This window comes from Gobio gobio, assembly GCF_949357685.1.
Source record: "Gobio gobio genome assembly, chromosome: 3".
Lineage (NCBI taxonomy): Eukaryota > Metazoa > Chordata > Actinopteri > Cypriniformes > Gobionidae > Gobio > Gobio gobio.
This window is the reverse complement of record NC_137099.1, coordinates 63,657,252-63,671,919: the sequence shown is the minus strand read 5'-3', so window position 1 is coordinate 63,671,919 and position 14,668 is coordinate 63,657,252. Positions and strand designations below refer to the sequence as shown.

Here is a 14,668-nt window from a genome sequence, read left to right as displayed (position 1 = left end):
GTTTTCATCGGAAACAACCCAGCGCTAAGCGCCCTCTATAGGAGAAACATCAAATACATTACTCTTTGTTCCCGCAAATGTTTCCTTCAAGAGTGATACTTCCAGGGCTACGGGTTAGTCAAACCAACAAATACCATTTGGGATATATGGGAACACTAATGCTGTCGAGGTATTCCAGGTATCATATAGACCCCCTTCAGATAATGACAATCAACAAAATCTGTCTATAACTACAGATGTTAGAGCAACATGTCTGTGATGTCAGCACTCGTCTGTTCATCGCTCACAAGGGTCACATGATCACACAGTCAACACGAGAGATGCTACTGTGAAGCTGGACACGTGTTGTTTTCTCACCTCCCTCGCTACAGAGGAAACTGCATGTATGGCCATATTTAGACTTTCATGAGACATCAGAGAAGTAACACAAGGCCACTGTCAGAATACTAATCTCATATTACAAAACCTTTAGACATGAGGATGCAAGTTCAATATTCTGTTATTCTAGTTTTTATTGTTTGTTTTATTACCAGTTAGCTATTAGTCGTGGTTTATCAAATGCACAATCAAGCAATTATTTTCTTGTCTCTATAGGAACAGGTTAATATATGCATGCTCATGAGCATCTCTACAGACTGACATAGAGTTTCACCAGTTTAACTTTTATTACTTTAGTCTAATGTTGTTTCTAATGTTGCCTAGTATGAACTCTGCTTCTGCTATAGGAGCACTGGTTGAGGTCATATCCTCATGACAAAAATAAGCTGTCGACCACATAAAACCCACAGTTGGTTTCATCCTGTTCATTTGTCACTGGTATGAGTGTTGGTGAAACAGGTAAGAGCATTGTTTACTGATCGATCTTTAGATTCAAACATGTTATAGGGGAGACAGGGGCTAGTTGGCACACAGAAACTATAAGGTTTAAGGTCAAAAGATCAAGTGGTTTTGTATCTCGGTTACAAATAGTTGAATCTTTGTACATTGTAAGATATGTTAGGTATCAAATTAACACAGTAAATCCACAGTGACATACATTAAGACACTAATTATGTATCTAATGAAGTAAATCTGAACTGAGAGCTTGAATTGTGAAGGTTTGGGGCATGTGTCTCACGTTTTCCCCTGAGTAATAACGGTGATGTTGTTCATTAGTTTTTGATACCAAAGACTTTAAGGTGTGTCTCTATACATGAAGTTAATCTAGAAATAGAAATAGTGACTGGAGTAAAAGTGTGACAACTAACCCGTGTGTCTGTGTGAAAACTTTACTGTATGTATACACACATTTGTACTAATTGTTCTGATTTTTGGAGATATGGTTTTGTTGATTTATATATTATATGTGATATTCCCAGTTGAGTGTGTAAATATCCTCGTGATTAAAACATTTAAAATCTTTATGTGGGGATGAGATGGGATTTTTAGTAAATATTATGAAGACCAACGTATGTCGTTTTTGAATTCGGTCTCATTACTTCTTATAATCTTAACCCACACGACTTTATTTGTCAGCAGCTTGTACTGTAGATGATGCTCAATTTACACTGACAAGAAAGAGGAAGTTAAGGGCTTGTGTGCTTAAATGAACCAGTCGCAATGAGCCGGGCTGAACCTCAATAAACACCAGCTTCAAAACAGATAATTAAACAATATTTACATGTTTACTATGTATAGTAGTAAAAAAAATTATAAGAGTTTAAAACACTTAAATTTAACAGAAATAATCCATTGTACATTTGTTGTAGGTGTTGATAGTGAGGTCAATCAGAATGACTCCTCCTCTTCCTCTGATCGTTCTGCTCATGATTCACGGTGAGTCAATGCAACACTTCAGAAACACTCAAGAGATTTTGCATACCGCATTGTTTTATGCACAACTGCTGCTAAATTGTTCAGGATGAATTCTGTGTTTCAGGGGTTTCTAGTGCTGGTTGGGGTGTGAGTTACAGTCCTTCACACATCTGTGCACTAAAGGACTCAACAGTGATAATGAACTGCACTTATACATACCCTACTGGACATCAGATCATGAAAGAGTTCTGGACAAAAACACTGGTAAAAGATAAAGGAGAGTATCCAGATCTGTCTAAGGACCCTGAATACAGTCAGAGGCTTCAGTATCTGGGAGATAAACAGCAGAACTGCACCGTCAGACTGAGTCATGTGACACTGAAGGATTCACACAAGTACTATTTCAGATTCATCACTGATAAAGACAAATGGCTTGGTGATCCAGGAGTGACTCTTACTGTCACAGGTGAGTTTGGTGATGTTTATCTCTTCTTCTGTGCATTATGTTGAATAATAATCAGTGTATGACAGCAGCACTAGATATAATGTGTGTGTTGTGTTCAGATCTTCAGGTGGAGTCTCCTGAGAGAGTGACAGAGGGAGATTCAGTCCGTCTGACATGTAAAAGCAGCTGCACTCTGACTGACAGAGCAACATTCATCTGGTACAGAAACTCACAGCCATTAACTGAGAGAAGAGACAGAAACAATGAACTCCTGCTGCAGTCAGTCAGAAGAGAGGATGCAGGCAGATATAGCTGTGCTGTACACGGACACCATCACATCTCTCCTGATCTTCATCTCAATGTCATGTGTGAGTACAGATTCATTTGTTCTTTAAAACATTGGTGATCTTAAATGAGATGATTTAAGGATTTACTTTTTGTCCTTGTTAGACCCACCCAAGAGCGTCTCAGTGTCCATCAGTCCATCTGGTGTAATAGTGGAGGGAGATTCAGTGACTTTGAGCTGCAGCAGTGATTCAAACCCTCCTGCTCTGAACTACAGCTGGTTTAAAGGAGGAATGTTTGTAGGATCTGGAAGAATCTACAGCATCTCAAAGATCAGCTCTGATGACAGTGGAGAATACAAGTGCAGATCCATCAGTGGACATGGAGAGAAATACTCTGATGCTGTGACTCTAAACGTCATGTGTGAGTAAATGTGACATTAAAGCATTTAAACATAGTCTGTGATTTCAAATTTATTGTGATTTTTAATAATATTGATGTGTCAGATCCACCCAGGAGCGTCTCAGTGTCTATCAGTCCATCTGGTGTAATAGTGGAGGGAGATTCAGTGACTCTGAGCTGCAGCAGTGATTCAAACCCTCCTGCTCTGAACTTCAGCTGGTTTAAAGGAGGAACGATTGTAGGATCTGGAAGAATCTACAGCATCTCAAAGATCAGCTCTGATGACAGTGGAGAATACAAGTGCAGATCCATCAATAAATATAGAGAGAAATACTCTGATACTGTGACTCTAAATGTCATGTGTGAGTTAATGATGGTTCAATAAACAAACTAGTGGATTAAGTGCAAAACGACCACGAATATACACTTTCATTTGTCCTTTTCAGACCCACCCAGGAGCGTCTCAGTGTTGATGAGTGGATCTGGTGAAATAGTGGAGGGAGATTCAGTGACTCTGAGCTGCAGCAGTGATTCAAACCCTCCTGCTCTGAACTTCAGCTGGTTTAAGGAGAATGAAACCTCAGCTGTTGGATCTGGACAGAGTTTCAGTGCACTACAGAGTGGACGCTTCTACTGTCAGGCTCACAATCAACATGGATCTCGGAGATCAGACGCTGTAACTGTGACTGTTAAAGGTAGAGCAGCTCATATATTTACTTTACTCTTTCTAAAGTGATGCAAATGAATCTGTTCAGATGTTTTATTATTTTGTCTCATTTGCAGGACGTCTGCTGATATTATACATATCCATTGGAGTTGTTTGTGGTGCTTCCGTTATCATAATGATGGTACTGATTTGGTAAGAAATGTATAGTATAGAGTCTGGGAAACTATGTCATTGTGCATTGTATTATGGGTAGTCACCGCCATGTTTTAGGACACACATTAGCGTACAATGATAACAAATGCGAATCACCAGAGAAAAAAAAACACTGTATTTACGTTAAGGACTGCTTGCACTCACTTTGAATGCAAGTAACAAACGTAAATCAAGCATAGTCCACGAAGTGTTGGCGAAATAACACATTATCGGACCGGAGAGAATAATATGGAGTTTCTTCCAGAAAACTTCTTGCACAAAATAAATTCAAGCACTTTCAAGGACCTGTATGTATGTTTATTTTCAGTCATGTCGTTGTACTCAGCCCTCTCTTTCTGCACAAGGGAAAGATGATCGTGTTGGTTCTTTACTGCTTCAGACATTGTGTTATCTGGGAGGTTTGCACTTCGTATCAGCTGCTCGTTGCTCGCTGCTCGTGTATCAGCCACCAGGGTTGCCAGGTTTTCATAACAAAACCCGCACAATTGCTACTCAAAACTAGCCCAAAACAAGCCCAATCACGTTTCAGGGGGGCTTCTCCAGTAAAAATTGCATTTCAGGGGGTAAAATATGTGTTTTTTGGCAATGTTTGCCTACTAAAATTCACATTCCCGGGGCTAAATATCACATGATTGGGGTCGCTTCAACCCGCGGACATGAAAAACAGCGGACTTGGCAACACTGAGCCACGCTTCCCTTAGAGGGCGGGATAATAACAAAAGAGAAACACGCCTCTGCTGCATGCTAGAATCTCCTAAAAACAAGGCGAATTCAACCTCAAAGTGTATGCTTTTAAATATACCAATACTGCTATCTCAAACATGGAGAGGCTTCTTCATGATTTCAACTAACAGATTCTGCAAAAAACCGAAAATCACCAATTTTGAAAAAAAACGCTTCATTCTCATTTTGCTCGAAACTTGTGCTGCCGACTTGAGTCCCTGGTTGCCGTAACGGGTCACATTTACTTTACGGGTGGAAGGAGACAGCCTTCGTTCCAACCCTACTTGGAGAAACGAGAGCACAGACCCGACCGGGCATCTCCAGGGGTTTTCTTGACAAGAAGACACCAGGTGACGAAGAGGTTCCACTTCAACGCAAAGGCGAAAGTACTCTGCCCTAGAGGAAGTGCTGGTAGTCACCACCAGAGGTGGTGGGGTACTCAAACCTGCCACCCAGGAGCCACACGTGGAGGTTCTGAAGATCGGGACGTGGGTGCCATAGGGTGCCCCGTCTCCGAGGAGATACTCAGAGGAAAGGCCAGGGAGGGGCTGTCGCAAGGAGTAAGAGTTCAGGGTACCAAGTCCGGCCGTGCCAATACGGGGCGACCAGAAGGACCTGCTCCTTGTCCTCCCTGACTTTGCACAATAGCTGCACGAGAAGGCTCACTGGGGGGACACATATTCGGCCAGCTGTGCGCCAGTGCATCCGTGCCGAGCGTGCCCTCGGTCAGGGAATATAACAGGCAGCAGAGGGAAGAGTCGTGCGAGGCAAGCCCGAGGCTCACGGCTGCCCGAGATAACATGGCTGTCAACTCTAGGTTGGATCAGGCAGCGCTGGCACACCCGAAGGCGGAGCACAGCCTAATCGTCATCCCCAAAGGACTCTAGCCCACCTTGGGATGCGGCGATCGACATCTCGCTGCTATCTGGAGTGTGAACGAAACGAACGAGACGTCAGAGACGGGCCGCTGTTTCAGTCCAGCACTCGCGGGAAGCGGTTTGCGAGAGGGGGCGTGGCCCGAGGACCACGGCACCGCCCTCAGGTCACCCTGGCCACCAGCCAAAGTACCACCTCACTCAGAGATGGTAGATTGGGGTGTGGCAGAGGGGACTCTCTCTCCTCACGGAGATCACTGAGTCTCGACCGCGACATCGCGATGGTCACGTTCCTGCAGTGAACGTACTGAAGCCCAAACACATCGAGCAGTGAATGTGTCCATAAACAGCAACGGAGATCGATCGCACCCGGAAGTGCGCGGGCGAACCGTCTTGAAAAAGACGTGCCACGCGCAAGCTCTTTTTGTGAGAGGAAACCTCTGCAGAGTGCTGTAGCGCCCAGGGAAAACACACACAGCTGTTGCAGATCACTGCACAGATCAGCAGGCAGGCAATGTGAGATCGCTGGAGCGCGCCGTCACACCAACAACCTGGAGAACCGCTCGGGCGGAGTTACGTTTGCAAATTCTGCATGCCCATGGCATTGGCACTGCCATTGGGCGTTGTTGAATTCTCGAAGATGATTGGTTTCTAGGCGAAACCCCCAATCGTTAGTCACTAACATCATAGTGACTGAACGAAAGGGAACTTGCGTTGCTTTTTTGAAAAGTAATGCGTTACTTTACTAGTTACTTGGAAAAAGTAATATTATTACGTAACTCAAGCTACTTGTAATGCGTTACCCCCAACACTGGATATATCTGTTATAAATATTAAATATATAAATACAAATTATAAAGACACATGTTGGTTAAGTTGTTTATTTCCATTGAGTTTTACTTTTACTTTCACTTCTTGTTTCCAAGCTGGTAAACTGGAAAATTGCGCGTCATTTGAGATACGTTTTCCACGCAGGTAGTGAGAGCAGCTATAGCAGTCCATAACACAGCAAGCGTTCACCATTCTAATGTCTTTTTAACTCTAGAATACAAGTTTTGACGTCTACCTCAACTACTACTCATTCTCTAATGTAGTGTCTGTGTCCTAAAGTACACGAATGCATTACGTTGCTGACATCACGTTCCCATTCTCTAGTAGATTAGAGGTGCTTGTCTACTCTCTTAACCTCTTTTTCACAAACAACCTGGGCTGCATTTCTCAAAAGCACCGTAAGTAGATCATAGAACCATTAGCACCTACGATCAAATTAACTCACAATGCTTTTGAGAAACACAGCCCAGTGTGAAGGAAATATTCTGTTATTAGGCTAACTTGGGTGTTTCTATAAATATTGATTTCATTGAAAGATTCTTTGGGGTGAGCTTAGAAATAAAATATGACAGCCCACAAATCTGAAATATTAAACATTAAACATTTTTTTTTTTAAGGAGAAGTAGGTTGATGAAAAAGAGAAATGACAGACAGGTGTCTCAGGTGAGAAGAATTAATTTGGTTTTCAATAGTTTACGGATAAAAAAATTAAAAAGTATGAATGTACTGTATTTGCGACTTTATAGTGTCAATATACTTATTTTTTTCTATTCTGTTTATCTCTTTAATGGGAAAGATGAACAGACATCAAGCTTCTGATATTGATTTGACTGAACCTGCTTATGAAAATATAAAGGTAGCTTAATGTTATGGTAATTGGCCGTTGGGTTGGACACTAATTATTTTCTCTCTTTTCTGTTTTTTTTTAATTTAAATTAAAAAATTTTAGGCAATGATTAATCAGTCCAGACCTCATCATCACAGACAACAAAATTGTGATGCTAAGATGACTGAACATGTGTATGAGAATGCAACGGTAAGTTAATTTTATAGTTACCGGCCGTTGGGTTGGATGCTAATATAGTTATTTATTTTCTCTCTATTCTTTTTTTTCTTTAATTCCAAAGATGAATCAGCCCAGACCTCATCATGACAGACGACAAACTTGTGATGCTAAGATGACTGAACATGTGTATGAGAATGCAACGGTAAGTCAATGGATGCTATAGTTATCGTTATAGTTTAATTGGAATTTTTAGTGTACTGTTTAAGATAAAGTAACCCAAGTCATTTAATACACAGCAAAATCCCCAGTGTTAAATCAACACTGCTCAGAGCACTTTTGGTCCCAATCTACAGAGTGTTAAAATAAAACTGAAGCAGTGTTAAAGTTAATGAGATATTTAATTAAGTTATGATTGAGCATTAGTGATGAATACCGCTTCGGTTACTTACGTAACCTCGGTTCCCTGAGAAGAGGGAACGAGTATTGCGTTTGCTAAACGCTATGGGGAATTTCCTTTCCTCGAGATTTTGAAGCAATTTTTATCCTAAAAATACTATGTAAAATGCAGTGCAGCTGCACAGCTCTCAGCAGAAAGCAGCTGCGTGCTGATTGGCTGTGCCGCTGCTACTGCAGGAACCTATGGCGAGACCGCTGGGCGGGACGGACCAATCAGGTCCTTCTATATTCCCGCCACAGGGGGCAGCAGAATTTGCATAGCCAAGGGTATATAAGACCCTGTCTCGCCAGGTTCGTCAGGTTAAATAAACTGAAGCGACTCCCTGAGCAAGCGAAGCACGGCAAGCAAACGCAATACTCGTTCCCTCTTCTCAGGGAACCAAGGTTACTTAAGTAACCGAAACGTTCCCTTTCAAGAGAACTCTCGTATTGCGTTTGCTAAACGCTATGGGGAACCAATGCAAAATGCAGTGCTCGCTTAACGGCTCTGATAGCATGGAGAAACCATACACAGCCCGACCTATGTGGGCCCGTAAATATGATATTCATAGAAGTCCCCAATATGAGCCAGACCTGAGTCGGGCTATTCAATGAGAACATTACACAAGATATATGTATATATATAATATATATATATAGACCAGACAGAGTCGAGTCCTATAAGGAATGTGCTCATGACTTATACAAATACTTAACCCAGACCGGACTATCGGCCATAAGGGGTTAATATGTATTATACGGCGAGAAGCCCAGCCTGTAAGGCAGGGACATCCAAATTATAAAATCTGATAAAAGTAGACGGGGAGGCCCAGCCTGCCGCCGCACAGATATCATTCAGAGAAATGCCAGTAGACCAAGCCCACGACGAGGCCATGCCTCTAGTAGAATGGACTTTGATGCCTATAGGGCAGTTGAGATATTTGGACTCGTAAGCCAGCGAGATAGCATCCACTATCCATCGTGACAAGGTCTGCTTTGTAACCACGCACCCGCGGGTGCGGCCGCCAAAGCACACAAAGAGCTGTTCAGTTTGTCTGAAGCAGCGGAATGCTCTATGCATATTATCAGCGCTCTGACAGGACAGAGCAAATTAGCATCCTCCTCATCAAACGATGATGAGAGTGCTGAAAGTGAAATAACCTGTGCTCTGAACGGAGTTGAAAGCACTTAGGTACATATCCATGTCTTGGTTTGAGGATGACTTTAGAGTCGTTTGGCCCAAATTCCAGACAAGAGGCGCTCACTGAGAGTGCATGCAGATCACCCACTCGCTTAACTGATGCGATCGCTAGCAGAAAAGCGGTCTTGAGTGATAGGAGCTTTAAGCTCACCGAATGCAGAGGCTCGAATGTTGAGCCTTTCACAGCATCCAGGACCGTGGACAGGTCCCGTATAGGGACTGAAGGGGGGCGAGGTGTGAAGCCTTCTAGCCCCTTTGAGGAAGTGCATGATAAGATTGTTCTTTCCCAGTGACAGTCCATTCACTTGAATGTGATACACTGCTATAGCAGCCACATAAACTTGAGCGTGGAGGGGGAACGACCCGCGCCCAGCAGCTCTTGTAAAAAAATTAACACTTCTGACATTTCACAATTATGTGGGGTCAGGCTTTGTGCTTTACACCAGTCCGAAAAGACTGACCATTTGCCTGAATAGAGCCGCCTGGTCGCGGGGGCTCTAACTTCAGAAATAGTGTTTAATACATTTTCAGAGAGGTTCTCATGTACCCGTTGATGGGCCAGACATGAAGCGCCCATAGATCGGGACGGGGATGCCAGATCTGCCGTTCCGCCTGCATGAGGAGGTCTCTCCTCAGCGGTATTGGCCACGGAGCTGTATCTGACATCCAACTTAGCAGTGAGAACCAAAGCTGATTTCTCCACAGCGGGGCTATCAAAAGCACAGCGCACTTGCTCTCCCTGATCCTCTCTATGGCCTGAGGTAACAGAGATTGGGGGAAAAGCATAAAGAGGGAGGTTGGGCCATTCATGGGCCAAGGCATCCTTGTGCTTGGAGAATTATATTAGGCATTGAGCATTGTCTTGTGAGGCAAAAAGATCCACTTTTGCCTTTCCAAACATGCCCCAAATTGTCTGAATCGTTTGTGGGCGAAGAGACCACTCTGCTGGGGACACTTTGCTCCTGGACAGCATGTCTGGACCCAAATTCAGAATGCCAGGCACATAAGTCGCTCTCAGCGAGCTCAGGTTGTGCTCTGCCCATATTAGGACTTTTTCCGCCATTGTGTGTAGACCAATAGATCTTAGACCGCCCTGGCGATTTATATAGGCTACCACTGACCTGCTGTCCGTTCGGATCAGGACATGGTGGTGCTTTATGTATGGAAGGAAAGCTCTTAGCGATAGCGTGACCGCTTTCATCTCTAGACAGTTTATGTGAAGGCTCTTTTCCGAGTCTGACCAGAGACCGGAGACTGGCCTGCCCTCGTGAAGGGCTCACCAACCTAGGTTGGATGCATCTGTCGAGATAACTTTCCAGTTCGTAATAGTGCCCAAACTCACGCCCGTCTGATTCCAGACGGAATATTTCCAAGGAGCCAGAGCCAACACACAGTTGTGGTCTACCTTGATTTGTAATCGGCCCGAGAGCCATGCGTGAGCTGGAACGCGGTGATTCAGCCAGCGCTGTAGCGCATGTGTAACAGACTTAGTCTGAGAACTGGCGCCGGCGAGGCCATGAGACCCAACATCCTCTGAAAGTGTTTGAGAGGAGTGTATGTGTGACCATATGGTACTTTGACCAGATCTATGTTTAAAGGTTCTTGACTACGCCACCTGGTGCCTCTCACACCAGGATATACTTTTCACCTCAACTGGTAGGCAAGCAGGTTCGTAAAAATACACCCAGGATGAACTAGACAGAGACGTGCTTCCAGTAGATAAAAACAATGATAAAACTTTATTGCACAATTGTAGAATTAAAGGAGCCACACCGTCATACTAGTGGCACAGTCTTAAAGCGAAAGACCAGACCTGGTATTGGCGGTTACAAGAGACAATGCGATTAACCATTTATTTAGAAAATACTGATTTACTATTCAATACTGTCAAGGCAGGTTACCTGTCCGGGATAAGCGTGACGTTCACCGCCCGTGCTCTGGAATCTGGTGCCCACGATCACATGCATTCACACACACACACACACACACACACACACACACACACACACACACACACACACACACACACAACCACTACAAACCAATGATTCAATCAATATTGTGAAGTGCAGTTTACCACTACAATACGTGGTGCAGTGCGCGGGGACGGAACCAGGAACCTTGTGAGCAGTTACTCTAGTACTCTAGAAAAAAGGAGGACAAGAAGGTTATCACTAGCAGGATAGAGAATATAAAACTTATACACTACTAGAACAGCCAATACCAGATCAGTTGGACAGAGCATTAGACGGAGGCTACGGCAAAATAACCACAATAAAGAAAAGAAAAAGATATATATAAAACTTAATTCAGGCAAGGCAAAGCAGCAGGAGCAATCTGACTGCAGACACAAAATCATTAAAATTAGTGCTTGATATACATATGCACAAATAGTCATATAGCATCACAGACATTTCATAAAACATTATTTTCTTTTACCTCAATGTCGACATATGAACTGACACAGTGGAAAAACAGCCCTTTGCGCCAGTCTTCACAATCCTACATAATTATCACACACAGCATATTCATTAAATACATTTATATTAAGAGTTGACAAAACACAGCCATGCATTACGTCAGTGCATTACGTCAGGGCAACACAATCAGACTCATTTTATGTGTGTTCAAAGCTTTTAGTCCTAACACACTGGATCAACTCGTAACACAAACAATAACCATCTACCTTCTTGATGTTGCTGCTTGATTGCGGTACAGCTACCTGGCGGGTGCTTTGCCCAAGACCTGTGCACAAATGTGCGCATTAAAAGTGCATATGTCCCAACAATGACACCCACATTATGATCACCAATAAAATGCACAAATAATACCTTCGGTAATACACAGCGCAATTACCCGGAAGCGTCTGGTAATCAGTCAAACACCTATTTTCCAATAGCCCAGTATTAGATGCAATATAAATGCTTAGCTTGCTATGTCATATAAACATTTACCATACCTTCGTTGCACAGGGAACCAGTGAGCAGGGAAGACAATGAGCTCTTTGCCACGTTGAATCTGAGGCCCAAGCATTTTAGATGGTTGAGAAGCCAAGATCTGTGGTTCAATAACTGTATCTCTGACTGAGCTATCATGAGCCAGTCGTCGAGATAGTTGAGAAATCTCATTCCCCGAAGCCTCAGTGGGGTTAGCGCCGCTTCCATGCACTTCGTAAACGTGCAGGGAGCCAGAGATAGACCAAAGGGTAACACCCTGTTTTGGTAAACTTTCCCCTCGAAGGCGAATCTCAAAAATGGCCTGCAATGGGGGGCTATTTGTATGTGGAAAAAGGCATCCTCTAGATCCACAGTGAAAAACCAATCTCCCGGGCGAATGCGCGCGAGGATTTGTTTTATTTTCAAAATTTTGAACGGGCGCTTCATAAGGGCCTGTTCAGATGTCTGAGATCTAGAATGGCCTGAGACCACCACCCTTCTTTTGGCACAAGGAAGTAGCGACTGTAAAAGCCTGACTCGCTCTGTGAGGGGTGCACGGTTTCCACCGCTCCCTTTATTTTACAGTTTTGATATTTCGGTTCTAAGCACGTGACTCATGTCGCTTCTCACCGCTGTCTCTACCACAGTGCAAAGCACGGTGGTCTGCGAGCGAACTGTAGCGAGTAACCTTGTTATCGAAGCCAAGGGTTGAATTAATTTGTGGGGCGGGTCACTGAGTAACAGGGACCTGTTAGCCCGGTTGCACTGTGCTAGTGGCACTGTGAGAAGCTGCGTGCACTGAATGGTGACGCACGCTTTATTTGGGTCGCCGTGGAAGTGGCGCTTACCAAGGAGATTGTGTTTGTGTACAGGAGAGCACGTTGCTCACGGGCTCGTAGACTGTGGAAATAATGTTCCCAGCCGCCTGAGTGCAGGGGGCCGGAGAACGCAGAATAATGGGCGAACGCTTTATTTGTGTCGCCGGGGAAATGGTGCATGTGTACAGATGAGCGCGTTTGTGTACAGGCGAGCGCGTTTGTTTACGGGCTCGTCGATTGTGGGAATAATGTTTCCAGCCACCTGGGTGCAGGGAGCTGGGGACATAGGGAAGTGCTTGAGTGTAGGGGTACAACTTTGATGTTGGCACACTGCCTACAGATGAACTCGTAACAATGTGTTTGGATAGTGTTACCGTAAAGTGGACGCATTCTTGCGGATTAGTCCACGTGCACGTTAGCGGCAGGGCTCATGGATAGCGCGTGCTCTGCAGGCGCGGGTCTGCCTAGCCACTAGAAAAGCTCTGATTCATTGTAAATAATGTGTGGTGGCGCGCACTGTATAATGGGCGCCACTACATTAGAGTACTCGCGGCGTACGCCAGCGAACGAGTTCACAGAGGTAAACGCATAACAGCGTTAATGTGCAACCGAGCATGTTTGACCACAGGCTAGTTATTGCAATATTACATCTCCAGTCACCTGAACTAAGGGAACTGGGAGAATATCAGGTTTATTGAGTGAAGAACGGCTGTGACGTAAGCACGTTCTCGATATATCCAGCAGCCTGAGTTTGCTTGTCTACCCTAGCATTCTCTGTCCGCGGCCATATCAGAGCGGCAGAGTGAGAGGAGAAGAAGAGTAGAAAGGAAGAGTGAGGAGAGCTTAGGTTTGAGTTCACTCGTGTGCAGAAGTGCACATCTTCTGTCAGCAGCGCTATCCGCGCGGCGGCAGTATAACATTCTCTGTCCGCGGCCATTTTCAGAGGGGCGGAAGTGAGAGAAGAAGGCAAGTGAAGAGCCCCGTATGTCCTCGGCGCCATTAGCGCGGCGGGGATATAACATTCTCTGTCCGCGGCCATTTTAGAGCGGCGGAGGCGAGAGAAGAGAAGAGCTCCGTATGTCCGCGGCGCCATTAGAGCGGCGGGGATATAACATTCTCTGTCCGCGGCGCTTCTCAGCGCGACGGAAGCGAGAGAAAGCGAGAGCTCCGTATGTCCGCGGCGCCATTAGCGCGGTGGGGATATAACATCCTCTGTCCGCGGCCATCTTCAGAGCGCCGGAAGCAAGAGAGAGGAGTGCTCCGTATGTCCGCGGCGCCATTAGAGCGGCGGGGATATAACATTCTCTGTCCGCGGCGCTTCTCAGCGCGACGGAACGAGAGAAGAGGAGCGCTCCGTATGTCCGCTGCTTTATTTGAAGTGCCGGAAGACTAATGTTCTCTGTTCGCGGCGTAAAAACACGCGGCAGACACGAGAGAAGAGAGATGGAGAGCTAGTAAGCTCTTTGAAGTGGCGTTGCCAGCAACGCACACACACGTACACACACATACACAGTATAAAGGATATTTTAACGCCAGATGGCACAGCTGGAACAGCAGGCGACTGAAGGCGGAGACCAGGTTGGAATCCGGCATCCTCAGGGCTGCAGGGATTCCGCTGGTAGCGTTTCGACGGCGGGCTTCAATCAATCCGGAGCTCAGTGAGGTGAATCGCTGAAGAAGAAATAATCTGACGAACCTGGCGAGACAGGGTCTTATATACCCTTGGCTATGCAAATTCTGCTGCCCCTTGTGGCGGGAATGTAGAAGGACTTGATTGGTCCATCCCGCCCAGCGGTCTCGCCATGAGTTCCTGCAGTAGCAGCGGCACAGCCAATCAGCACGCAGCTGCTTTCTGCTGAGAGCTGTGCAACTGCACTGCGTTTTACATAGTATTTTTAGGATAAAAATTGCTTCAAAATCTCGAGGAAAGGAAATTCCCCATAGCGTTTAGCAAACGCAATACGAGAGTACTCTCGAAAGGGAACTGATGATAACAAGTACTGAAGGAAAGAGGAACTTCAAGAACAGAAAAAAGAC

The 14,668-nt window shown here is 44.9% G+C and overlaps 1 protein-coding gene across 1 annotated transcript in view; it reads left to right on the top strand.

Moving 5' to 3' along the window:
* Window positions 1-825: 825 nt before the first annotated feature.
* LOC307123009 (B-cell receptor CD22-like) overlaps window positions 826-14,668 on the top strand; it is a 33,502-nt gene continuing 19,659 nt past the window's right edge. The window contains exons 1-10 of the mRNA XM_079811380.1: window positions 826-837; window positions 1,749-1,815; window positions 1,919-2,260; window positions 2,359-2,607; window positions 2,690-2,947; window positions 3,373-3,621; window positions 3,710-3,785; window positions 6,853-6,898; window positions 7,185-7,271; window positions 7,363-7,443. Coding sequence (XP_079667506.1) covers window positions 1,773-1,815; window positions 1,919-2,260; window positions 2,359-2,607; window positions 2,690-2,947; window positions 3,373-3,621; window positions 3,710-3,785; window positions 6,853-6,898; window positions 7,185-7,271; window positions 7,363-7,443 — 1,431 coding nt within the window. The 5' untranslated portion in view covers window positions 826-837; window positions 1,749-1,772. The remainder of the gene's footprint in view (window positions 838-1,748; window positions 1,816-1,918; window positions 2,261-2,358; window positions 2,608-2,689; window positions 2,948-3,372; window positions 3,622-3,709; window positions 3,786-6,852; window positions 6,899-7,184; window positions 7,272-7,362; window positions 7,444-14,668) is intronic.